This window comes from Gouania willdenowi, chromosome 6, assembly GCF_900634775.1.
Source record: "Gouania willdenowi chromosome 6, fGouWil2.1, whole genome shotgun sequence".
NCBI classification, from domain to species: domain Eukaryota; kingdom Metazoa; phylum Chordata; class Actinopteri; order Blenniiformes; family Gobiesocidae; genus Gouania; species Gouania willdenowi.
This window is the reverse complement of record NC_041049.1, coordinates 51,171,091-51,197,905: the sequence shown is the minus strand read 5'-3', so window position 1 is coordinate 51,197,905 and position 26,815 is coordinate 51,171,091. Positions and strand designations below refer to the sequence as shown.

Genomic DNA, 26,815 nt, shown 5'->3' with positions numbered 1-26,815 from the left:
GACATATTTACGCTTGTTTTAGTGATAAACCTGCTTATATTAACAGACAACAGTTAATGTCAACATCAAATCAGCCCACGGGGTAACAAGCGCACGTCAAACACAGGCGCATGTCTCAAATATAAGGATCATCCATGTTCTTGTGCAGAAAAAAGATTGATTCAACAGTGGATGCTTCAGTTCTGTATCTGTCCCTCTCTGCTCCATGGTCAGCAGAGGACAACACAGCCTGCAGCGTAGCGCTCACTCCTACAGCTGTTACTATAAAGTGACGTCAATGGATCAAACGCACATCAAATCCGCCTTGGCCATTCACACTGAGGTCACATTGAAAAAGATCCGATCTGTATCTGATTCAGGACCACCTATGAAAGTGGCCTAAATCTGGTCACTTGAGTCCCAAAAATCAGATTTGGGCCACATTTGCCTGCAGTGTGAACATAGTCTTATTTAGACTTTAGAAAACTTATCACTCTGTAGACTTCAGAAAGAGTTTATGTGTTTAGCCTTTTCTTCATGCCATCCTTTAACATTTAATATTAGGCTTGGCCTTTGAAGTTTTTAGGAGAATATACAGTATTGGAGAACAATGTCACCTCTAAGTTTTTGATGGACGTTGCCATTTGTCATTACTACGTCTCCTAGCCAAAGAACTAAAAAGTGTTAATACTTGATTTATTAAACTATATGTAAGTAGAACAGACGTCTAGGAGTGCAGAAAAGAACAAATAACAAAGTAGTAAAAAACAACTTCCTTTCTGATTATCTGTTACTGCTTTATTGCCCTTTTTTTTAGATGGCTCTGTCCTTGCCACACGGCCTTGACAGTGACAGATTTAGTTGTTGGGAAATCTTGAAATATAAATCTTCCCACAAGGGCCAAACTGTCCTTGAAACTTTCAAAAAGTAGCCTGAATTACTTTGGCAAACGTATATGTTCCCTAACTCTACCAGCAGTCACGATCATTTATGTCCACATTTCTTGGAGTTTTTTTTTCAATTCTGTAATGTCCCAATATTTACACACAATGACATACTTCCTTAAACCTTACTTATTACTCCCTTAAACCTCCTTAAATGGAGGTTTAAGTGAGTGTAAACAAAATTATAAAGTCTATTGTGTACGTTGATTCAATTTGCAACTAAAAAGTCTTGATATCTGAGGGAATAATGTCAATAACTACAGCAGGTTTCACAGATCTATGGAAACAGTCCATAGATTTGTAGTAAAACAGTGTTTCTCAAATGGGGGTACGTGTATCCCTAGTGGTACACGATGGCACTACAGGGGGTACTTGAGAGAGAGAGAGAGAGAGAGAGAGAGTGGAAAATTAACAAATGAAAGTATTCAAAATATGGGGTTTAATAATGTTTATTTTTAGTTAAAAATGATAATCATAATATTAATTATGGAAATTATTATTATTAGAACATGAACTGAAAATAGAACGGTCAGTCTTGGTCCCACACCGGAAATGATAAAAACTATAAAAATATATCTATTCTGGAGTTATTAAATACTGTTTCATTTCAGTCATTAACAAAATTAGATTCTTTAAAACATGTGTTAACACATTAATTCCATCATTATGCTCTATAGTTGTTTTTCACTGTATTCTGAGAAACAAATGTTGTATTCCGACAAAGGGGGTACTTGGATTCAGAAAAAAGAGCAAGGGGGTACTTGAGATAAAAAAAATTTGAAAACCACTGTTGTGAAGGATCAAATAATGGAGCCCAGGATTCACCGCAAACATGGTGACAGCTTTTAGTTGTTATGCTGCAAATAAGTGGAATAAACTGCCTGCACAGCTAAAGTCAGCATTCAATGGGGAAAAATCTCATTTTCTCTTCTGCTTATGACTGAGTTGGAGATTTTTATTCACGTTATTGTTGATCTTCAAACCCTGTTTAATGTTTTCTGTTGCACTTTTGATCATTTAAAGCACATTGAATTGCCATATGTATGAAATGCGCTATGCAAATAAATTTGCCTTGCCTTTACCTTTTACCTCATTAAGCCCTGACCTAACGTAGCTCCAAAGCTGACCTGGACCACATACATGTTTGACAGTTCTCTGCATTAGCCAGGGGCAACTGAGTTCCCACAGGGACTCTGAAATCATCAACGGTGTCATGTAACCCATCACGTAAACCTCTTTATAATAGGAAACAGGAGAGGCAAAAAGAGATTTTTCCATTGTTTAGACATACATATGTACACAAAGGTGTGTGTGGGGTGGGGGGGTTGAATGCCAAAGAAAGGCAAAGATCAGCTGCCATGCTGTTTTAAATGCAGCTCGTTGGACACATGACAGAAGTGTGAGGAAAGTATAGCCTGAGGGACAATGGGAAATATAGAACTTTAAGATGTCTTACATGAAGCAAAGCACAGTGTTGTGAATACATTATTAATATAATGGAAGGTCTTACGTCATATGAATCAGTAAATGTTATAATATTTATTCATCAAGCAAAGACAAGACAAAAGATGCTGGAATAACTAGAGTGTGTATGCTGTCATGTCCCCCTGCCATCATAGCTTTAGTAGTGAATGCCCTGTTTGTAAAGACAACGTTTGCTGCTATTTGGAGCTGCTCAGTTCTTTTTTACTCAAATGCGTAACAACATTTTTAGTGAAAATCTTGTACTCTCTAGGACATGTTAGCTTTAAATAATTCTCTTGGATAGCATAAGAAGTAATTGAGTTAATGATTTTTGGAACAATTTCAGCTGTCTACACCGGAGGGGGAAAGAAAGTTAACTTGGCCAGTGGAATCAGGATTAAAGGTTTTGTAGTTGATTGAAATTCTTGCATATTTTATGAGTGTAATGTTTAAAAGGCTTGGTCCCATTCCACTTTTTGTGTGTGTGTGTCCTTGCTTTGAGCTTTTTTGCTGCTTTGAGTTGAGATGGCTGTGCTTGGAGTCACACTCTGATGAGAATATTTTTTTGAGGATGGTACACAGATCGAGAAACAGCAAAGGTTAAAAGTCTTTCGAAATGACTGCATTTCATATTTTATGGTTCCCTCACATAGTGCAACTCTCTCATGGTTGTGACCTGTGTTTTTTTGGCTCAAGACTAAACAAACTTTCAGAGTATCAATCTTGTCCAGAACCTACACACACAATAATACCTTCAAAGCAAATCATGTTACCTTTGATTTTAATCTGGACTGTGATGTCTCACTGTCCTTTAACACAGTACACACATCGAACCCTTCAAGGTTTGACAAGGGGCATTGATGGCAAATTGAAAGTAAAATGAGTGCTTGAGCAGTTGTTCCTGACTCATTGTCTGTAATAATACATGCTTACTAAGGGTTTAACAATACATGTATTTGTATTGAACCGTTTCGGTACAGGACATTCAACATATTATCTACAATATTCTACGATTGAATAAATATAAAATTATGTATATTGGAGATTTTAAATGCAGTCTGATAAAATCCGATATTCGTTTTCTGGCTGATATCGGACCGATATCTGGTATCGATATCAGATCGGGACACCCATATTAACTCATTCAGTGCCAGCCATTTTCAGATTTTCTACCCCCCTCAGTGCCAGTCGTTTTTCAGCATTTTGACTGATTTTAAAGACCCATAGAATATTTTCTACTATGACTATCTGAAATCTGACACCTGAAAGATTCTGAAAGATTGAAGCCTCTACTTTCATCAATAGAAATAGAAACTGTTTCTGGCTCATTTCGTTCTTTTGTAATCAGCCGTTGAATAGAGCAAGTTTTACGCAAATCTTCAGTTTCAGAGGAAAAAGCTGAGAAAAAAGCCTTTTTGTAAAAAAAAAACCCTGTCAGTGACTTTAAAGTCTTATATATATATATACTGTATATATATATATATACTGTATATATAAAGGACAATCTTGAACCAAAGGTATATTTGATGCAAACCGTTTTCAATCTTTTATTCCCATCATCTAACAGACAAAACTACATCATTAGGGTTTTAGTTGAAATGATTGACACGTTTTATGCAGAGATTAAGTGTTGTTGAATAGGTTGCGTTTGTACTTGCACTGGCTAAAAATTTGATTATAGTGTAGCTGTTACCTTGACAGAAATTATAAAGACCCCCTCGATCACTCCATTTTGAATTACCCCATTAATCTTTTATGTCTTTAATGGGGAATCACTTGTGTGACATTAAAGTGATTAGTATGACGAGCTTATGGCAGGAGGCGCTCATTTGTACTCTGACTGACTTCAGTGTTGAAGCTTTTCACTTCGAGTCTTCCTTTAAATGGGCCGTACTCTGACAAGTGCTGTTCCTGTACAATAAAAACACTATCTTTTCATCCTTATCTTATTGATGCATTCAATTACATATCTTTCCTTTACTCCGAGTGGAAAGTAGGGCTGCTAGAGTTATTTCAAATTGCTTAGAGGAGGTCACTGGTGCAGTTGTGTTGCAGCCTTAAAAAAAAGACACAAACACTTTCCCTGTTGTTTAGTGTTTCGTTTTTGTCCTCCATCCGTTATTTTCCTTCTTCTACTGCCTGTGTTGGATTATGGTGAATTATATAGCTCTGATTATATCACAGCATATAAACTGCATTATTATTTAGTGATTCGCCTTTTTGTACAGTTCAGTGAACGTAGATGAACGAGCCACTGGAAACCGAGAGTCAGCTGACCAGAAACAAGTAGTTACACAGTCCATTTCTCTCCTACACTAATTGACATGTCAAGTGTAGAGGAAGTTGCAGTGAGGCATTTACGGGTGGATTAGAGAACCAGGACCGAGTCAATCAGTCCAAGCAACTCTGCTTATTGCATCCAACCCCGACTAAAAATTCCACTTACATTAATCAAGAATTCAGCCGCGATCTTATCAGAAGTGTTTGTTTTATGTGTCATGGTTGAGTCATAGCCCAACACGCAGTTCTTTAACTAATCCAAGGCACTTGCAGTGGCTCCAATCAAAGGAACTTAATTAATAAAAACTGGCATCTCAAGGTCATTTCTTTTGGGAGCCATAAAAATCGGTTTCTTCAGATGTCGAGCCACGGCTCACACCAATTTGTAATACCCAACCAGCCTCTCTCCCAAGCGGGGTTTTGAAATAAATAAAAGGCAGTAATAGGATTCCTATGTGTTAAGGTATAAAGTGAGGAAGCTTGTGCAGCAGCTCCAGGGAACGCTGCTCAGGGATTCACCAGATGGCAACAGATCAAAAGGGAAGGCACAATAAAGTTACAGATGCACCTTTTTCCAAAGAAAGCATTGAATGATTGTTTTGTTTATTATACTTCTACAGATAGTGTATAATTGGCTCCTTTCCATAAAAACACATATTAACAGAACTGTACTTGCTGTGCTAAAAGTAAAGTAAAATCTCCTGTACCCGTTTCCTCTGTGAATGCTGGGTAGATGCAGACAGGATATAATCAACATTCATAGAGCACCCGCAGACACACTGCACCTCTATGAATACAGATCACCTCCCTGCGCTGCTTAATGGAATGCCTTGTTTGCTCTCCCACCTTCTAGTTTTATCACCACCAAATGAAGTCAGCTGTGGCACACAATCACCGAATATCGACTTAGGAACTTAAAACAAATTCGATGGCGGGCGTTATTTTTCTTATATTCAGAGTCTTTATTCGGTTTTGTCAGAGAACAGGATGAATTACAGCGCTGCAAAGTGTAACAGTTCAAGACGTTATAGGATTAAAGCCGTCACTACTGTGCAAATACAGACTTAAAGCGATAGAACTGATGAAATTCATCGCTACGTCTCATTGTGCCTCTTTTTAAATCAAATCAAACTTTAGTTGTCTCGCACCTTTCCTACAAACAAGTGCATTACAAAGTGCTATACATTAAAATACATAAAACATTATAAAGATTAAAAACAAAAAGGATGCAAATTGCCAAAATCATGAAGACAGCACAAAAACAGACATTATTTAAACATAGCCCACCCAGGAGAAAACTGAATTATTTATGGGTAGGACACTATAGGACACCATTATCTACCCATTCTCACCATAGTATTCTTTGTCCCTTTCTTAAGCAGAAAAAAAAAATTATTTCTCCTGCAAGGAGTAAGTGCATGAAAATATCACTTATCAGGTGAAAGAGGTTGTGAAGTAACTATTGATTATATGTCTTTCAATGCTCTCTCATGGCAACCGCTAGCGTGATTTAAGTTTTCACTTAAGCGGATGTGCATATTCTGTGCCTGTGTCTTCCCTCTGTCCCTCCAGGGATGCATAATGTCTCGTATTACATAATAGAAGTGTTTCCATTCACAGCCACACTGCTTCGGGAACAAACATATGCTTGGATGTTCACAGTTTTATTCACAAGAATGTGTTGAAGAAATGTGTTTTACCTCTCTGTAAATCATCTAAAAGAACACGTAATAAACAGATGCAGTCTTGTTGAGTTTTCCACAATATTTTTTTTCAGTGTGCAAACACCCACGTGCTTTGGTATGTAACATTCGCTCCGAGTGGCTAAATCTTCCTCATTTTGTGCTGAGATGTTGCCAGCCATGTGCCTTTGTCATTGTTTTTAATGTGTTCCTGACAGCAGCCCCTCAGATCTGTGCAGAGTCACAGACGGAGCCTGCAGCAAGGCCACTCGCCCACTCTGTGCAGTAAAACTGAATAATACACACATATGCTCTATAACATATGCATTTTGTCCTCAGCTTTCCCACAGCTACAGCAAACCTTGGCTGGATTTTCAGTCAAAGTTAGACAGACTGACTTTCCTTCACTACTTTTCAGAGAGAAATCCCCAAAGTAGTTCTTATACCTTCAGACTTTAAAATAGCTTTCTAACAATGATTTTACTCACCTGGCAACATTCAGTGACAAATTCTTAGCCCAAACCACTGTGTTCCCTCCAAAGAACGTATGGATGTTCAGGCTCCTTCTTCTTGTTATTGCTTTGTGATTCAAATGCAGGGGTGTCAAACTCATTGTCATTCAGGGTCAAATACAGCAAAGTTGAATCTCATTTTAGGTGTGGAAAAAAATGCTAATTTTAATGTTATTATGCCCTAGTTAGCATTTCCACATATAAGTGAAACACAGCATGTAAGGCACCAACAATATTCAAGCAATAAATGACTGATATCAATCCCTGCAGGATATTCTCCTCACAATTCTTAATTGTGTGACTTGTTTTTATGTAATTTAGTAGAATGTTGTGGGATTGCTTGTGGAATATTTTAGGATTTTAGAAAAACATGTTTTTTTTTTTTTTTGACAATCTTGTGATTCAAAATATGGCCATCATTTGATACAAGCATAAGAAAATTGTGAGCCCTTCAAATATTGTGGAGTTTTGTTGAATTTGTAAAATTGGAGGGACTGAGATCACTGCATCTGAAGTCATGTTGTAATTGTAATTTCTCTGTCATTTTTACTTTCTCCTGTGGGCCAAATTGGATGCTCCAAAGTGCCACATTTGGCCCCCAGGCCTTACGTTTTATACGTATTCTAGTAAGACATTAAAGTGTGTGTATAAAGGTACTCTGTAGACTCATGAGTTGGCGAACTGATTGAAGCGAGCTTCCCCATGGTAGTGCACTGACAAGGGCTGTTACCCTGCACCTTGACATTGAGCCTCGTATTCACTTCATCTAAAAGAGTTGAGAAAAGATCAGTAATATTGCTGATAGCATCCCTTCTGCTTTTTATTTCACTTAGAGCACACTATATCCGCCGGGCTGTGCATTAGGGATTTCCGATCTCCTTGAGCCTTTTGGTCCTGTGCTCCGAGCAGCAGAGAAGGAGAAGGTTGAGTGTTGAACCTGTCTAATGCATTTGCCTCTGGCCACTCGACAACTGCTGAGCCAGCACATTCATTAAGCTTTCAACTAGTGAAAGTAAATGGGAGACTGTCCAATTGTTCCACACTTTGCCCAAATTTTTACCGTGGCTGCACTGGAAGACCTGAGAGAGACGTTTATACCAGCCTATTTTTTCTGTCCACTACAGGCACAGCAGTTCATTTAGTAACTCATTACATTTTACAGCCTTCATAAAATAAATGTTTTTTTTCAAACACATCTTTAATTTTGCACCTCATTTGTTCACAAAGCGAGTAGTTTTGAAATGACCAGAAAACAGGACAAATTGACTATTAATTATAAACTGATGTGAGGAACATCTTCATATAGGTTATCATATCAATGTTTGTATTGGTTTTCAAAGTCAGAGTTGCTGTTGCTTTGTGTATGTGTAAGGTTGAGGAGTAAAGAAGTTTCACTTTTATGTGGCTGTGTTTATGGGGTTTTTAGAGCTGGGCATCGGTCTCTGGCTCTGTGCTTTGTAGTCTGCACTTAGCTTGCAGGACTCGTGTGTCTCTGAGCCTCCGTCCTACTCTCTCTAACAGTTCACTTTGTGAATTCAATCATAGGATGACTTTCCTCTTCCTGCTCTTCTACTGCATGTACTTAATGCATAATGTAAATGCCTGTGGGTTCCTACACAGATTGAAGAGTCTTGTTGCGATCGTAGATAAAAAACTGATGAATTAGTTGGGGATACTTAATGGCATTTATTCTGCCACTGTCGTGGCTTTCCTTCGTTTTTGCGACTTAACCTCTAAAGGTACAAGCGGTTGTCAGATGTAAATGGTGGGGATGTGTCAGTGCAGACAGCAATGACCTGCAGAAAAAGGCTCGTCTGTCTTTAATCCTTCCTGACACAATTGATTTGGAGTCACTCTGTGGTGAAAAGGCTTTTGGGTGCTTCTTGGGAGGAGGACAAATGGAGATGGTGAAAGGAAGACATGGCAGCTCTCCCTTACTGACGGACGCTAAGTCATCGATATATCGATAAATGTATTTTTTTATTGCTTGTTTCATTTTAAAATACTTGTTTTAGGCAAGGCAAGGCAAATTTATTTGTATAGCGCATTTCATACACAAAGCAACTCAATGGGCTTTACATGATAAAACGTTCAATTGTTTAAAATCAATAAGAACATTTAAAATCATCAGTAAAATCAATTAAAATCACCAACAAACACACTACATCAACAACATGACCAAAAATCTCCCTCTCAATCATACGCAGTAGAGAATAAAAGTGCCTTTAACTTTGATTTAAAAATGTTCACATTAGATGCTGACTTCAGCTCTGCTGCAGTTTCTTCCACTTCTTTGCAGCATAACAACTAAATGCAGCATCACCATGTTTACTGTGAGCTCTGGGCTCCACTATCTGACCTGTGTCCATAGATCTGAGAGACCTGCTGGGTTCATACCTGACTAACATCTCACTGATGGATTCTGGACCAAACCCATCACACATTTATACACCAGCAGCAGAACTTTAAAGGCTATTCTGTGTAAAGACTTTAAAACTGGACTAATGTGCTCTGACCTCTTTGTTCTGGTTAAGACCCGAGCTGCAGCGTTCTGAACCAGCTGTAGCTGTTTGATGCTCTTTTGGGGGATTCCTGTCAGAAGACCATTACAATAGTCCAGTCTGCTGGAGATAAAAGCATGGACCAGTTTCTCCTGATCTTTCTGAGTCATTAAACCTTTCACTAAGGAGATGTTCTTTAGGTGGTAGAAGCTGTTTTTGTGATAGATTTGATCTGACTGCTGAATGTAAGATCTGAGTCAGAACACCAAGGTTTTTGACTTGGTCTTTAGCTTTTAAAAATCGAGACTCAAGATACTTGCTGACAGCAGTCCTCTTTTCCTTGTTACAGACAATCACCTCCATCTTGTCAAGATTTAGTTGAAGGAAGTTTTAACTGATCCAGCAGTTTACTTTTTCTAAGCAGTCACACAACACCTCAATGGGACCATAGTCATCTGGGTTCAGTGATAGATATAGTTGTGTGTCATCTGCGTAGCTCTGATAATCAACATTACAGTTCTGGAAAATTTGTCCTAAAGGAAGCATGTAAAGGCTAAACAGAAGAGGTCCAAGAACAGAGCCCTGAGGAACCCCACAGGACATTGGTAATCTGTCAGATTCAAAGTTTCCAATGCTTACAAAATAACTTCGCTCCTCCAAGTATGATTTAAACCATTGCATTACTTTTCCATTTAGTCCAACCCATGTTTGCAATCTGTGCAACAAAATTGTATGATCTACAGTGTCAAATGCAGCACTTAGATCCAATAGAATGAGAACAGATACTTTTCCTGAATCAGTGTTCAACCTTATGTCAAATATTGTTCACAAATCTGTCTAAATCTGTGCACATAATCCATTTTCAGATAATCCATCCCACCTCACAGGTGTGGCATATCAACATGCTGATTAGACAACATGATTAATGCACAGGTGTGTCTCAGGGTGGCCACAATAAAAGGCCTCCCTGAAATATGCAGTTTTGCTTTATTGGGGGTCTGGGGGGGGGGGGGGGGGTATCAGTATCTGGTGTGACCACCATTTGCCTCACACAGTGCAACACATCTCTTTCTCATAGAGTTGATCAGGTTGTTGATGGCTGTGTGAAGTTGCTGGATATTGGCAGGAACTGGAACACGCTGTCATACATGCTGATCCAGAGCATCCCAAACATGCTCAATGGGTGACATGTCTGGTGAGTATGCTGGCCATTCAAGAACTGGGATATTTTCAGCGTCCAGGAATCGTGCAACGATCCTTGCAACATGGGGCCGTGCATTATCATGCTGCAACATGAGGTGATGGTCACAGATGAATGGCACAACAATGGGCCTCAGGATCTCATCACGGTATCTCTGTGCATTCAAAAAGCCATCACCTGTGTTCGTTGTCCATACCATAACCCCACCGCCACCATGGGCCACTCCATCCACAATGTTGACATCAGCAAACCGCTCACCCACACAACACCACACGTGCTGTCTGCCATCTGCCCTGAACAGTGAAAACCATGAAGAGAACACCTCTCCAACGTGTCAGACGCCATTGAATGTGAGCATTTGCCCACTCAAGTCGGTTACAACAACGAACTGCAGTTAGGTTGAGACTCCGATGAGGACGAGAAGCATGCAGATGAGCTTCTCTGAGATGGTTTCTGAGAGTTTGTTATTCAAACCGATTGTTGCTGCAGCTGTCCGTGAGGCTGGTCTCAGACGATCATGGAGATGAACATACTGGATGTGGAGGTCCTGGGCTGGTGTGGTTACACGTGGTCTGCGGTTGTGAGACCGGTTGGATGTACTGCCAAATTCTCTGAAACACCTTTGGAGGCGACTTATGGTTGAGATATGAACATTAAATTCACGGGCAACAGAGCTGGTGGACATTCCTGCAGTCAACATGCTAATTGCACACGCTCCCTCGAAACTTTCGACATCTGTGGCATTGTGCTGTGTGATTAAACTGAACATTTTTAGAGTGGCCTTTTATTGTGGCCAGTCTAAGGCACACCTGTGCAATAATCATGCTATCTAATCAGCATCTTGATATGTCACACCTGTGAGGTGGGATGGATTATCTCTTCAAAGGAGAAGTGCTCACTAACACAGTTTTACACAGAAATAGATCTTTTGTGTAAATAGAAAATGTTTTAGATCTTTGAGTTCAGCTCATGAAAAATGGGAGCAAAAACAAAAGTGTTGCATTTGTTTAGTGTATATCGTATATATTGCCATTTTGAGAAAAAATATTGAGATATGAGTTTTGGTCCATATCACCCAGCCCTAACCTTTTCCACACATTCAGAAAACAAATTATTACATATGTATTTTTTTTTTACATTAGGTTTACATTGAGTTTCTCCCCATGAACCAAAAGACGATGACGTTGAGCCTTCCGCCATTTCTGGATTTTGTACAATAAGTACAGTGCCGCAATCGTGGTAGGATCAGCCATGTTTTATGTGAAAATTGTGAAGTTTGCAGGGTAGATGATGAAGTGAACAAAAAGCACGACTAAGTTCAAGCGACTCATCACAGGCTATGTAAGCAACTATAGTCGATGAAGTCGCGTTCGGTGTGAACGTACGTTTAGTATCATCAGCGGTCAGATAGAGACAGAGAGTCAGTTGACTCCTGTGCATGTTTATGTGCTTGACCTGCATAAAAGATCAAATGCAGAATGATAATAGTGTTTCAAAACAAAGCTGCGTGCTGTTCTCTAAGTCAGTATGAATTGCCCCATTATTTCCTAGTCAACCTCTCACGCTTTGTGAATCTGCCCAGACTCCACTGGGTGAATAAAACTTTAACCAAGCTGATAGAGCTTTTTAATCTTACACTCTGCATCAGTCTGGTGCCTTTGGGTTTCATGTGGTTTGTCTTTTCTGAGCCTGAAAGCACCTCAGCCATTGTCACAGACCCTTTGAATAATTTAAATATGATACGAGTCACATTGGCTGTACATAATTCACAGGGGAATGTGTAAGATGCCCCTTGAAGCTCTAGGACACAGGAAGAGAATGAGATTCCTAAAAAAGCCTGATATGGGCTGTATTTTAACTGATCTACCATGCAGAGAATAACCATAAATCTGTAAAGTGTTAAATATATGGTCCTTGTCATTTGCTATGCATCTATTTTTCTATATTTTTTTCTTCCTCTCAGGGGAGGGTCACAAAAGTCTTGGGTGGTTAAAAAACAATCTATAATCGATAAATCGTGATTTCATCATTGACGCTTATGAATTGGTTATTTTGAAAATTTGATTATTACAATTTTCAAATTGTAATAAAAACAGATTATTCTTCCCAATTTGGATCTTTTATTTACACTATACATTGTTGAAGGTGCTGTGAAGTGTTAACTAAAAGAGAAGTCAAACTATTCAGCAGCTTTTAAATAAAAGATCAATAATCAGCAACATCAAAAACCAGTTTGTAATTGAATTAAGACTAAGATGAGCTGATTAACTGCCCCGAGCTATCACTGTATTCTCTGAATGCTGAATAAAAAAATGAATATTTTAGATACGATATTAAATTACAACATTGGATACATAATACATAAAGTCAGGGCTGTGTAGATTTTTAAATGTCACTAGCTGCTGAGAATGGGAAAGGCATATGTTAGTGTTTATGTTTCTGGAAATATATATTCATAATATTGCATATTTGTATATCAGTACATACTGTAAGTTATTATTTATGAAAACTCCATAACATTCACACGTTCACAGTTAACTTATCTACTATGTATTTATGTGCTGTACATGCCTAATTTGTTTTATTCTATATTCTATTCAACCTTGAAAACAATCCATCTCATGCACGCGTCGCCCTTTGTTTACCCTAAAAAGCTTTTTTCTCAATTTAAACAGAAATACGATGCTTTAAAAAAAACAATTTGTTACAGTTTTATGTTTTTTTTAATAATATTTAATTGGGTATTTTGTCAAGGGGATTATCGGAAGTAGTGTGGCTTCATTAAATCAGATTTCTAACGTCTAATATAAAGGACATGGGTCTATGGTTCAATTTGTATTAATAAAGCTTATTATCGGCTTTGCACTAAAACTTCAACTCTTTTTTAAGACTGATAAGTTCCCTGAAAAGCAATAGCTCAGCTAAGATGAATAGTTAAAACCAAATGATATAATGTGAATGATGATGTAATATAATATGATGTCACATTGAATTTGTTTCTTTCGTTATGTGTGCCGAGCAGGAATGATAACTCCACAAGTTGCAGTCACCGAAGAAATGCTAATATAAAAAAAATAAAGAACAACAACAGGCAGATTCAGAACATTCATCTTAAAAGTTGTCTTCTTCCTAACACTTTTTGTTCCCAGCGTTCTTTAGCTAAAACTTATTGTCAGGATATTTATATTCTTAGATTGTGTTTGAAGTTGCAATATTACATTTGTTGTTTTGTGGTTCTGCGTCTCATTCTCCTCGCTGACAGCCATCGGATTATAAATCCCATTTTTTACAAATAACATGGCGAAAACTGAAAAATATTTGGTTTGACAGCATCAAACATCTATTGTAATTGTTTTGTTGCAAGAAAAATTGTGAATACACAGACAGTGTGTCTGGTGGTGAGGTGTCAGAGGACCCAGATGAACAGAGAGGAGGCAGCAGGTAGTAGTAGCGCTCATAAAACCAGACTTTACTTGTCCTAGAGGTGGAAAGATGCCGCAGCACACGAGCAAGGAAGACAATAATAATGAACCAGCAAATAGTCTGGCCTCGACTACAAAGTTGGTAAAACATATGTGGGCTATCGCTCTGTTAGCAGGCCTGACCTGTCCTAAGCAAACATTCGCAATTGCAGAGCAGCTGTACTACGAAGCTGGTTATCAACACGTTAAATTTAACCAGGGGTTGCCAATCTGGATCAAAAAAGGGGTGGAGCTTGCAGCATCTGATCTATCACAAGCGTACTTCACCTTGGAGGAACAGAATTGGCCAAAAGCAGTACCGGACCAGCAGCAGAAGCCAGGATGAAATGCTGGCAGGAAATTGCTGACTGTTAATGCTCAGTTTATCAGACAATAAACGGACATGGCTCTGATCAGTGGTTTTCACTTCATTACAGCACGGATAAGTCGAGTAGTTGTGCGTTCCATTCATCCGTGTTTGTGCAGTTGGAAATCAAGCATTTTCAAGAAAGTCAAGCTTTTTCAAGGATTTCATTGTACATATGCACGTGCATGTATCAATCAATCAATCAATCAATCTTTATTTGTATAGCGCCAAATCATAACCAATGGTATCTCAAGGCACTTTACAGTAGAGCAGTCTTAAGGACGGACTCTTCATTTTATGGATACACACATATGCATATATACGTATATACACATACATATGTATCCCACACCCAACATGAATTCATCATGGCGGCAAGGAAAACCTTCTGTTAAGCAGCAGGAACCTTGTGTGGATCCCATTCCTATGATGAACAGCCATCCACGTTATGCTGTGTTGGGTGTGTGCAGAGAAAAGGGTGGAGACAGAGCCGCTGAGTCTCTGTAACTCCACACTGAAGATCCCACGGACCTGCAAGACAAAAGCCAGAAGGAGTACAGGAGCAAACACACAAGGGAAGAAGCAGACATAGAGGGAGTGTTTGAGAGAGGAATGGGACCCTCTCCGGTCCCTCTCTAGCCTAAATGACCTCTCTCTTAACGCCCTCTCCAACCTCTCTCCAACCGAGCATGGCAGACCCCCCCCCCCCCCCCCCCCCCCCCCCCCGGCAGTCTATGCCTATTGCATCTTAATTATGAGCTATGAGCTGGTTCCTAGCTAAAAGCTTTACCAAAGAGAAATGTTTTGAGCCTAACCTTAAAGGTAGAGAGGGTGTCTGCCCCCCGAACCGTGGTTGGTAGATGGTTCCAGAGAAGTGGGGCCTGATAACTGAAAGCTCTTCCTCCTATACTACTTTTAGAGACAAATGGAACAATGAGTAGTCCAGCATTTTGAGAGCGTAGTGTTCTGGGGGGATTGTATGGCACTACAAGCTCCTTGAGATAGACTGGTGCCTGTCCATTTAGGGCTTTATAAGTGAGAAGAAGAATCTTGTATTCTATTCTATATTTTATGGGAAGCCAATGCAGAGAGGCTAATACAGGAGTAATGTGATCTCTTCTCCTAGTTTTAGTCAGTACACGTGCTGCAGCATTTTGAACCAGCTGAAGTGTCTTAAGCGACTTGCTTGGGCAGCCTGCTAAAAGAGAATTACAATAATCCAGTCTAGAGGTAACAAAAGCATGGACTAGTTTTTCGGCGTCGCCCTGAGACAGGATAGATCTGATTTTAGCAATGTTACGGAGATGAAAGAAGGCAGTTCTTGAAGTTTGTTTTATGTGAGAGTTGAAGGATAAATCCTGATCAAATAGAACCCCAAGGTTTCTAACAGTTGTGCTTCGTGCCAGAGTAATGCCATCTAGGGCAGTTAGGCTAGCATAGGTTTCTCTAAGGTGTCGTGGGCCCAGTACAATGACCTCAGTCTTGTCTACAATATTTGTATTTTACATGACTTAGATTATCTTACCTACTATTGCATAAAAGCCCTCTTTGATTGAACGTATGAGCAGGTGGCCAGGCAAAACCACAAATATGTTAAGTAGGTCCATTAGAGCTACACAGATACAAATAAACAGAGAATGAACAGAACATTAACAAAAGAGTGCTTTAGGCCACGCACTCAGAGATCATCTCAGATGACTTTGTTTTTGTCTTTTTAGAATTAAAGATTCATTAAAATTGGTGGGAATTGTTCAGTGGTTATTTTCCCATGTACCGGTAGTTATTGGCATTTTTCATGAGATGGTTCTTACTGTACAGAAGCTACAAATTGAGCAAAAACAGAAGGTTTATCAATTACTGTGTTTTTGTACAGCACACCCCTTTTTAACTATATATTCACTTCTGTTAGCAAAGTGAAATGAAGTAAGTTTGTATAAACTCATGCACTGGGTCGCTGCACTCTTGAGATAAGGGCAGTCATAGGGAAACAGTAATTTGACAAAAGCTTTCATTCTTTGTGACAACTAAACCCCTTAGAGTGGGCAGTGACTGAAGAGTTCAGCAGCATCACGCACAACCACACTCAGACCGCCGTCCTTAGCAGGAGACGGAGTCCAGTTCCAGTGTCTACTGACTAAGTGTCAGTGAGCCAGTTTGCCGCTGCAGCAGATAATTTACCGCGTCGCTTACTGGCATGATGGGTCAGCCTGGATTTTATCCTCCTCTTCTCATCTAAAGCTCCTTCTCTTTCTCAAACATACATCTCACCTGTGTGACCAATTTCTCTGGCACTAATATGCCATTCGTGTTTCACATGGTTGACCTCTTTCACATCTTCTTTGAGTGTTGAAAGTCGCTTCACACAGTGTTATTGCAATTATTTTCACCATGAGCTTGTTACAGAACGTCTAACAGTTGGAAACTGCTTTCATCCTGCCAGGCGGAGTCACATATGATGTCTTCCAATTTCCTGTGGGAGAAAGTTAATGTTCTACTCCTCTCTGCTGGGCTCTTTCCACACTTCTTCAACAAATGCTATTTACAGACCAGCTTCTCATGGAGGTTTCTTCAAAAATATTTCTTATATGAAAATGTTGGCACACTCCATGACCCCTCTTGTAAGTTTTTTTTTTTTATTTTTTTTTTTTAAGAAAAAGTTTTGTATTACATCAGCCTGTATTTCTCTCCTCTGACACAGAGGTGCTGTTAACTTATCGTTTCTATTCCACACTGCGAAGAAATCTTTCACTATCACAGTTGGAAGATCAGCTCCCATCATTAAATATCTGTAACCTTTAAACTGACAAGTACTGTACTAAAGAGCATCTTGATTTCTAGAATACTAATTTTTTATACCTTAACAAGAAGAGAGGTGTGTGTGAGGTAAAAAAAAAAAAACACACACGATGCAGTGTAATACAGTCATGTGGTGCTCTTTGTACCTTTGTGATATACAGTATTTGTGCTTTATTGTTTATTTGATCGAGAAGAAATCTACCAATTAGTATGTCAGTATGACATTTCATGCTTTTGGCAGACAGGAATCATACCAACTAATAGTGTTTTTGTTTGATTTCCTGAAAAATCATATTCTACTGAATAAATAGATCAAAGGAATGTAGAGACTGTGATCAACCTAAACGATTCGCTCAACAAACTTCTTGCTGTGAGGCACCAATTCTACCTATCTAACACCATACATCTATGATTGATCACATAACCTAAATCATGACTAATTCCTGTTTGACTGTAGAGAAAGGGGCTAGTTTTGTAAGCTGCAAAGCATTGGGAATGACGCTACGGCATTCTCTAACCATTCACAAGCCTCTTTAGTACTTGGGCTTTCCTTGATCCTTCCCTGCAGATGGGATATCAAAACACGATTGTCCCACAATTAAAAGACGATAAGAGGATCAACAAAGGAACTTGAGGTCAAGCTCAGGCGTTTACAGCAAAGTCTAGCAAACCAACAAGCTCAGAGATATATCCTGGAGTACAGACACAAAGGGCTAATGACTGCATGGAGAAGTAATAGTAGTACTTGCAGTTGGTGATGTTGGTAACAGCATTGGTGGAAATGGGGCAAAGATTAAAACCTTCTCTGCAGGCTCAGATTGGACAGATTGAGTTGGGGGTTGGGAGGTTTCCCACTCACTTAAGTGAGTGACACACTTGGAAGAGGTTCCCTTCAGCTAGTATAATGCACAATTAAGAGAAGGCATTGAATCCCTCTCCACCTGGACCATTAAAGCTCCTGGCAAGTTGTAAATCCACTTGATCTCCTTGGCTGCTTCGACCTACTGTTGGTCCCTTGCTTTCACGAGCCCCCCCCCCCGCTCCCTCGCTGTCATTGTAATCTGGCCTCCTCAATTGTGTCAGGCGTGGTTCCCTGTAATACTAGACATTTACATGTATACGTGACCTTTATCTCCATTTTCAATTGAATTTGTCATTGTGTCTTTTTAATCAAGGAAGCATAAAGTGCCAGAGTGCAACTCCCAATGCATGTATTAGCTTTTGAATTATTTATTTCATCAATAATTGAAAGTGTGTTGAGGGCCACTGTACATCACTGTGTCTGAGGACTGGTCTCAGGCTATCAGAAAAAGGTAGTGAGAACTCCAATGAGAATTTACTGTGTTACATAAGCGACCTACTTGGTATCCTTCTCTCAATAGCTGATGTGTGGCGGATGTTTACTGCTTGTGTCTTGATTCTAACCTTGACAGCATAAAGAGCGCTCACCCCCAGTCCTTTGAGTTAATCAGTAAGTTAACGAGAACATCCAGAGGTTTATCTGACCTTCATTTTCAGCCAATGTTTGTTTTTTGCTCTGTCTTATATTGCTTATATATTTGGCATTCTCGAGGACTGCCTAAACAGGAGCAATATATTATGACGTTCTCTCATCCTGTTAGGTCAAAGCTCAAAGTCAAATCTCTCAGATCTAAGCTCACAGGTTAACAACAGTAATATTGAACCCATCTGGTGCTTGAGAGAAAGCTACATGTCATTCTATTGAACTATTAAAGCCCAGACACCTGTCACCACCACATGTGGCCTGCAGTTCACCTTCATGGCCCATGTTATAACCTAACATCAGTTACAAACACTTTAATTTCAGTAAATAGCTCTTTCTGTTTGTGCCGTGGCCCGTGAAGCGACTCGTTCCATTAGTCTGCCTGAAGCTACACTTATTAAATGTATAAAGTAAACAAAAGGGGCTGATTGGGCTTCATCAGTCATATTGATTCTCTGCTGAACTTGTGTCAATCCGGACCGCTCAGCTGAAAATTAGGGCCAAAGATGTTTGAGTAATTACTTTGGTATGATAACAAAAAAACAGAACAGTTTGAAGCTGATTCTTATTCAGCTAAAATCTTAGCCCGACAATGACTGTATATAGACTTTACTTATGAATCTTTGCTTTGCTGTGTGTTTCTTCACATGCACAGCAGGTCTGTTGTGCAGATTGCTGACTGGCATTAGGCTTTTGCTGCTGTGCAAAGATGAGAAAAGGTGGGCAGAGTGCTCTATAAAAAGAGATGGTGGTAGGGTGATAATTTCCCATTGTCCCTTTCATATTTGACCTCATTAAACCTTTTTTCCTACTGAAAATAGCCCTAGGTTGTATTTATTATATTAAAGTTTGGCACAAAAAAATGGCCCAGTTAAGCTTCTGTATCATAGTTCACCATGTAGTGGGACGTTGTATGCGTCTTATCTCTGATGAATCGACCAAACACATCAGCAGATTGGAGACTTCAGTCCACTAATCAAAGCCTTGTAGGGATGTTGGACTCTGTGCACACCTCACACACATCTACATGCCGACTTGGCAAGTTGACAGGGTGAGAGCAGGGAAGTTGATGTCTGCTGCAAGTGGTTTAACGGTTTTTATCATAAGTGGTTGGCAGTAGTGTTTGTTTGGGATTAAATGTAATCCTGAATGTGCTCAACAAGCCTGATTCCAGTGTAATGTCTCATCTAATATCTCGTAGAGCTGTTTTTGGTTTGTCATCGTTGTAATTAGTATAAACTGTCTTGCTTTTCCAGAGAGTATTTAGTGAACGTGATTGTGTGGGCAACACAACAGGCATCCAAAGAAATGTTAAGACTGTTGCACTGCAGCCTTTTGAGCAAAACATGTTTTGTTTTTTAGAATACTGTTTCACTCTGACGCTCTCAACATGGTTTAAGGAAATGACTGCAGTTAGTTTTATTTACTGCAGCTGTGCCTAGAACAATTGAAACTTCTATGGAGTTTGATTCCTAACTGTGTTTTCTGTCTTATTCTCTACCTTGCAGTTATGTGGGTGTGGGCTGCTCGGCGTAGGCATCTGGCTCTCTGTGTCTCAGGGCAGTTTTGCCACCTTCTCGCCCTCATTCCCTTCTCTGTCAGCTGCCAACATGGTCATCGCCATTGGCGCCATCGTCATGGTAACAGGCTTTCTGGGCTGCCTTGGTGCCATCAAGGAGAACAAGTGCCTGCTTCTAAGTGTGAGTTGAATATGCGTTACAGTATGTCTGTCATCCATCACTTACACGTGTAGATAAATAGGCGTCCATATACCTCCCATTACATTATGTCAGTCCTGCAAAGGACTAGCTTTTCAGGAAGCAAAAGTTAGGAACATTCTCCATTTCAAATTGAATTGACACAACAACAACAGATAGACAATATGGTCACTGCAATGGTCCTGGGAATAAATAAAGCTCAGGTAGTCAAAATCTTTCATTTCAGAACATTTCTTCACAATCTGATGGCCGACCATTTATTATGGATAACTTTTTACTCCGCTAATTAACTAGACCTTATACTCACTCTGAAGAGTTATTAAAAAACCCTTGAAAAAAGATTTCTCTTGTAGATAGATGTTTCTGAAAATCTCAAACCTCCCGCTGTGTTTGGTTGAGTTTAATCATTTGGAAACTGTACATAATGATTTCTCTGTGCTATGGATGCATTATGAGGCTGAAATGATTTGCAGAAATACAGAAATGCATTAAAAAACAGGAGGACCAAAATAGCCGATGAAAATAAGTTTATTTTTCAGACTTTTCAGACAAAAGTCTGTGACCTTAGAAACTGGTTAGAGATTCTGGTCATTTTAATTTGTTTACCTTCATATTATAAGCTCCAGAGCCCTGTGACCCTGAATAGACAGAGATATATGATATAACTTGGTCATTTGTCTTCTCTTCTTGCATGTTCCGCATAAAACATCCACAGGCATCCAGACTTTCCCACATACGACCAATTGACAAAACTTTGCAGAACTGACTATTTTTGTTATTCTACTGGAGGTGTCCACACAGGCTCTTTGTGATGCACGTAGAATATTTCACCTCAGGAAAACCATTGTCACACCTCCATCATATGAGAAAATTTCATTTTAACATCACTTTGCACAGGCATTGTTTGTTTATTCAGATTTTAAAAATCCACCAAAAGAAAAAAAAAAAAAGAATCAGTTTGATGCCCAGATGTGCCCAAATATTTACATACAACTGGAAGTATATGTGCATAGCCTAGCAAGGGCTTAGCAGCATGTTTGTTTTTGCATTTGGCCTGACCCTCCGAGGAGGTTGATGACTGACGGAAGGAGATCAGCCTGTGTTTTATCAAGTCTCTGGGGCTCCGGAAGAAAAATTAGAGCTGAGTGATGAGAGCTCTCTCTCTCTCTCTTACTGCAAATTAACAGCGATGAACACATGTCTCTTTTATGGCTTTGGTCAAAGCCCAGTGGAAATACTGTCACTCAGGACAACTTTAGTGGGGAATGTGTATTTTTAACTGTACATGTGCTAAAAGCTGATTCATAAGAGGTAAAATCCACAAAGTAGTCACCTTTATGTTTGACATTTATTATACATGTTTTAAGGCTGTAAAACCCCTCACCACACACTTTATTCACTTTGCTCAGACAGACATCGACATTGTGGGTTTTGTCGGGGAAAAAACTTGCAAACATACAGCACTTCATAGTCCGCAGGATCAAAAAATTTCCTTATTTGCTTCATATGCGAGTTTGAAGCAAAGCCCCGCCCACCAGCGACACATCCAACTCGGTGAGTTTCACTGCCTGCTGAAGCGAGGAGCTGTGCTCCTTTTTCTCCTCTCATAAACATGTGAACGCAGCAGCCAACACAATGCACGGCTTCTCCCTTAGCCGATCAGGATGCAGAACAGAAAGGTCAATAAAGAAAATAAAAACATGTTAAAAGAGTTAAAGTTCAGAAAACTTGACTAATGCAAGCAGTTTAATCCCTTTTGAGAGCTTGCATCAGTCAAATCCTCACTGTTAGACTTTGTTTCCCCTTCACTGGTGCAACAACTGCAAAGTGAAGAAGAATAAATGGAGACAAGAATATAATAACAAAAAAAAATTAAAATTCAATGAAAATTAAAAAAGTTGGAGCTAAGTCTTTTTTTAGATGAATGAATCTATTTTGTATGCTGTCGTTTCAAATCTGGCAACCATTCTGTTTGAGGCTTTTTGTTGCCTACTATTACAGTTTGTCCACATTACAGGTGGATATGAAAACATTAGAGATTCAAGTGTCTCACAATAAACACAGTTCAGCATTTACCTTGGTATACAATCTTTGAAGTTGCTCCATGCACATCTTTTTCTGCCAAAAATTGTTTACAAGACAAAAACGGGCATAAGAAAACAACTGATCAAAATAAAGAATAAAACTTTAAGGTGGGGATCGCCGTCTAATTATATTTTATGCCCACAAAGCAGAGAATGCATGTCAATATAGATAGCCTTCCAAAAACAACTGAATCACCTATTAGGAACTTCTATTTTAGATCTAAGCTGTTTGCAGAACACTCACTCTATTGACAGTTCAGATACACAGTCTGTCAGAACTACCTCTTGTGGGCCTAGACATAAATAATATTTCTTTCAAATGCACAGCCATTGAGGAGGAATTAGGAATTAATGGGGTTTTCAGAAATCTAGGCTCTTCTCATGCTGGGCAAGAAGAGTTGGTAAACAAGGAGCTGGAGCAGAGTCAAGTAGGGAGAGTGGAATACCTGATGAGGTTCAAGGCTGTTTTTGGAAATTAATCTTATAATAATAAACCTTCTTCCCATTCATTCACAAAACCTCCAGCACGAACATTTCCCATCCTTTCCCCTGTTACTACCTTCATTTTTCTCTATCTTTCCTCAACCATATGCCGTGCTTTATTTTTTTATGTTTATCTAATTGTCTCTTCTGCTACCTCAATATATATCTTTTTTTCTTTTCTTTTTTTTTTTTTTTTTTTGCACTAAGTTACCTGTGAAGATCAATATCCTTTATTTGTCCGTTTTGTAGTAACTACCACTGTAGATCTACGAGTGGCTTTTACCAATGATAATATGTCTGTGTTTGTACAGCAATAACCATCAGCCTACTATTCATTTATTAATGAGTCTCATAAGGTGCTGATACAGAAAAATGTATGCTGTTATATTTAGACAGAGAGAAAAATAACTCCTACCCACTGTTTTCTGGTTTAAATTGGTGAAAGCTGTTTGCTTTCTAGCACTCCCCAAATAGTCTTCATAAAGAAAACAGCAATGGCTCCCAAAATGACACTAATTTGGAACTACATACTGTGAAGAGGATTTTGGATCTTTGAAATACCTGGAGGGTTATATTTAGGTCTAAAGCCTATACTTATGCATAGTAAATAAAGTAAACAAATCCTCCTTTGAACTGGTACATTCGCATTGTAATTAACTTTATCTTTAATTAAAAATAACAAATGAAGATAACAAAGAGGCTTGCTATTGGGTAAGGTTACTGTCAAACATTTTGGGTGCACACACATAAAATTCATTTTTATTCCTGTGGATACAAATCTCATTCTTTGTGCCACAAATCTGATACAATAGATTACTGTCAAAAGTACATCACAAGGTTACAGGCATTATGTGTTGATTAAAAGCTGCAATGCAAATCCTGCATTTCAAGTTTCTACCAGTGGTGGTGGTAATGGATCAAAATGCGATGTGCCAAATCGGTGTTTAACACAAGATGTAGAAGAAGAATTGGGACATTTGCCAAAATGTAAAATAATGTGGCAAGCGAATAAAACGATGTAAAGATCATCTCTTTACTTTGTTGTGACATGCTTTTTGTACAAAAGTTTACACAGAAGTGAATTGACATGTTTTGTTCCTCTTCATCTTCTTTGTGTTAAACGGGGATGTGCCTCCAGCATTTTGATGCATTACCGCCACCCATGGTTGAATCTGGAAATGCAGTGTTTGCATTGCAGTTCTTTAATCGACACATAATGCCTGTGATCTTGTGACAGTTTTGACAGTCATTTATTGTGTCATATTCGTGTCCACAGAAACAAAATCCACAAATGCAACTATGATTTGGGTGCACAATTGACATTAATCATTCTAATTTAGGAGTAATTGATTTAATGATTTCATTTTTGTTGTTGATTTCATCTTGTTTGGCTGTCAAACTAATAAAAACGTAATGGAAGCTTTGTTCAAACATTTTATCTGTATGTGAGACAAATAAATATAAATCACAAGTATGCTATACATCATAAAGTGACATTTGAAATAATTAATCCAGACTCTCTTTTTCCCCACACAGTTCTTCATTGTCCTGCTGATAATTCTCCTGGCAGAGCTGATATTGCTCATCCTCTTCTTTGTGTACACGGATAAGGTAAGTTGTTTTGTTTTAATGACTAGTACAGTGTCCGTCAGAAGTATGTATTCATGTGGGGGCTTAAGTAGAGTTGACAATTATGGCCAAATGAGTATGTGTTTGAAGGTTGGATGTACAAAGTTGTGTACATACTCTGTAGTGTTATAAAGGGGTATATTTGTGGGTGCAAAGTAAAATAACGTGTGCAATTTCCTTGGTTTAATTCTATGGAACATGCGCATTATAAATTGATAAATAAAGTTTGCACCAATGCAGCGGTTTAGGTAGAATCTGATAAAAGACACATACATTTGTACAAAGAAAACTATTTATTTAGCTTTTAACATTTCTTAGTGCAGGGGTGCTTATCTTGTGTGTGTGCGTGTGCATGTGTGTGTGAAAAGATGTACAGAATAATGCAGAGGAGATGATCACTCAACTGGAAAGTGACTGCACATGTAGAGTACATGCATTACCACTATGCTGGTTAGAAAGCATATAGCCCGTGCACTTCGTGCTTGCAAGACACACACACACACACACACACGGCTTTGTACGTCCACACATGTTGATTGTCTGAAGATGCTGAAAAATGTACCTGGTCTATGGGCTAGAGGAGGGCCTTCTTATACTGATTATTAGAGGTTGTAAATGAACAGATTGGGGCGCTAGTGCCCCTTCACACTGAGGTCAAAAGATGAATCGGTTATTCTTGTAGTAAACATGACTGTGAAGTTTGGGCTAATACGCGTTCAAATTAAAACATTTTGCAACACCAAATAAGTCCAAAATAATGGATGCACACCATGGGGCCATGTGCAAGCTGTTCAGAAAGTGTTTGGTCAAACAGACACAGCATCGTTGAGAAATTCGCTCCACTTCCTTAATTTATTAGAGAGATATCCAACCCTTCCCCCAACTTACTCACACATGTCTTGACTGATTGACATCTTACATGCCTGGAAAGTTAACATCTTAAAGCAATAAAGCCAACACTCAGGCAGCAACACAGAAAGCAATAACGCAGTATTGCTGTGATGAACGTATTCATACATCAGATGCCCAAGGCGACACACTTGTTTTTTCTCAGAAGCTGGAATGTCTATGTTCTACCGTTAACACCCCAGTCAAAGGTTAGGCCAAGAATTGTAGCCCAATCCGACCAGTTGGCTCTCTGTTAATACTCCCAGCACATTTCCCATGACCTGGGCCTGAGGTCAGACCAGGTGATTTTCTACGGTGCGACAACTGATGACATTATGTAAAGCTCCACATATTATTGACCTCTATGAGTTAACAACATTCTTTGCTGTATGTCTTTCATCACACAACAAATGTTTCACCTTAAGTTGATGAGGACGTTTTCCAGGACAAGCACCTCGAGTGTCTATTTTTAAAGTCACTACGTTGACGAATGAATGTCATACGTTGTCACACACATACTCTTTGCCTCACAACCACAAGGACCTTTGAGAATGCATCCCATTTGTTGCGGGGATATTACTCACATTTTCTTTCCAAGATAAAGAAATGTATTTATCTGTCAAACATTTCATTTTCTATCAGAGATACTGATCCGATACAGAGCAGCTCTAAGCAGTACACTTCAAGTAACTTCATTGGTGGCTTTATCTTAATCTATTACCAGCTTAAATGTGTTTGCAAAAGGAATTTTTGAAACCTTGTTCATTTTGCTTGTATTTTAAGCACCAAATGTGCCCTCTACATCACACATGAAGGGGAAAAGAAACAAAACCACCAAATGAGAAAGCAAATGAGTTCTTGAAATGAGTCAAATGAATCAGTTCAATTGTTGGGCTCCTATTTAGGTTTGGGGAAAAGTCGGGGGAGTATTTGTCCTGTGTATGCTTAACTTGTCTGTTGTGGTTGAGAGAAGTGAAGCCAGGGAATAAAGCTCGATGTCGATTTGCGTTCCAACCTTCACCTGTGGTCAGGATTTTGTGGTAATGATGAAAAGAGCAAAATATAAATGGCTAGGTTTTATACACGGAATCTTGGGCTCAGTCAACTGGATTTCTGGAACTCAGTAAAGATACATCAAGAAGAGTCAGTTGAGGAGGCTTGGTATCTGATGAGGTTACCCCATGACCTGACTCCAAAGATTGGAGGAAGTAAATAACTTTGCCAGTCTCACAACATCTTTGGAGTCCGAAAGGAAAGGTAGTAGGAAAGGCTGGCAGGAGGACTATTTGGGCAATCTCCTCTCTCTCAGAGTTAGAGCCAGT

The 26,815-nt window shown here is 39.1% G+C and overlaps 1 protein-coding gene across 1 annotated transcript in view; it reads left to right on the top strand.

Annotated features, from left to right (window-relative positions):
- The window catches only part of tspan9a (tetraspanin 9a), a 94,387-nt gene that overhangs the window by 43,919 nt on the left and 23,653 nt on the right, over nucleotides 1-26,815 (top strand). The window contains exons 2-3 of the mRNA XM_028449105.1: nucleotides 20,200-20,391; nucleotides 24,513-24,587. Coding sequence (XP_028304906.1) covers nucleotides 20,200-20,391; nucleotides 24,513-24,587 — 267 coding nt within the window. The remainder of the gene's footprint in view (nucleotides 1-20,199; nucleotides 20,392-24,512; nucleotides 24,588-26,815) is intronic.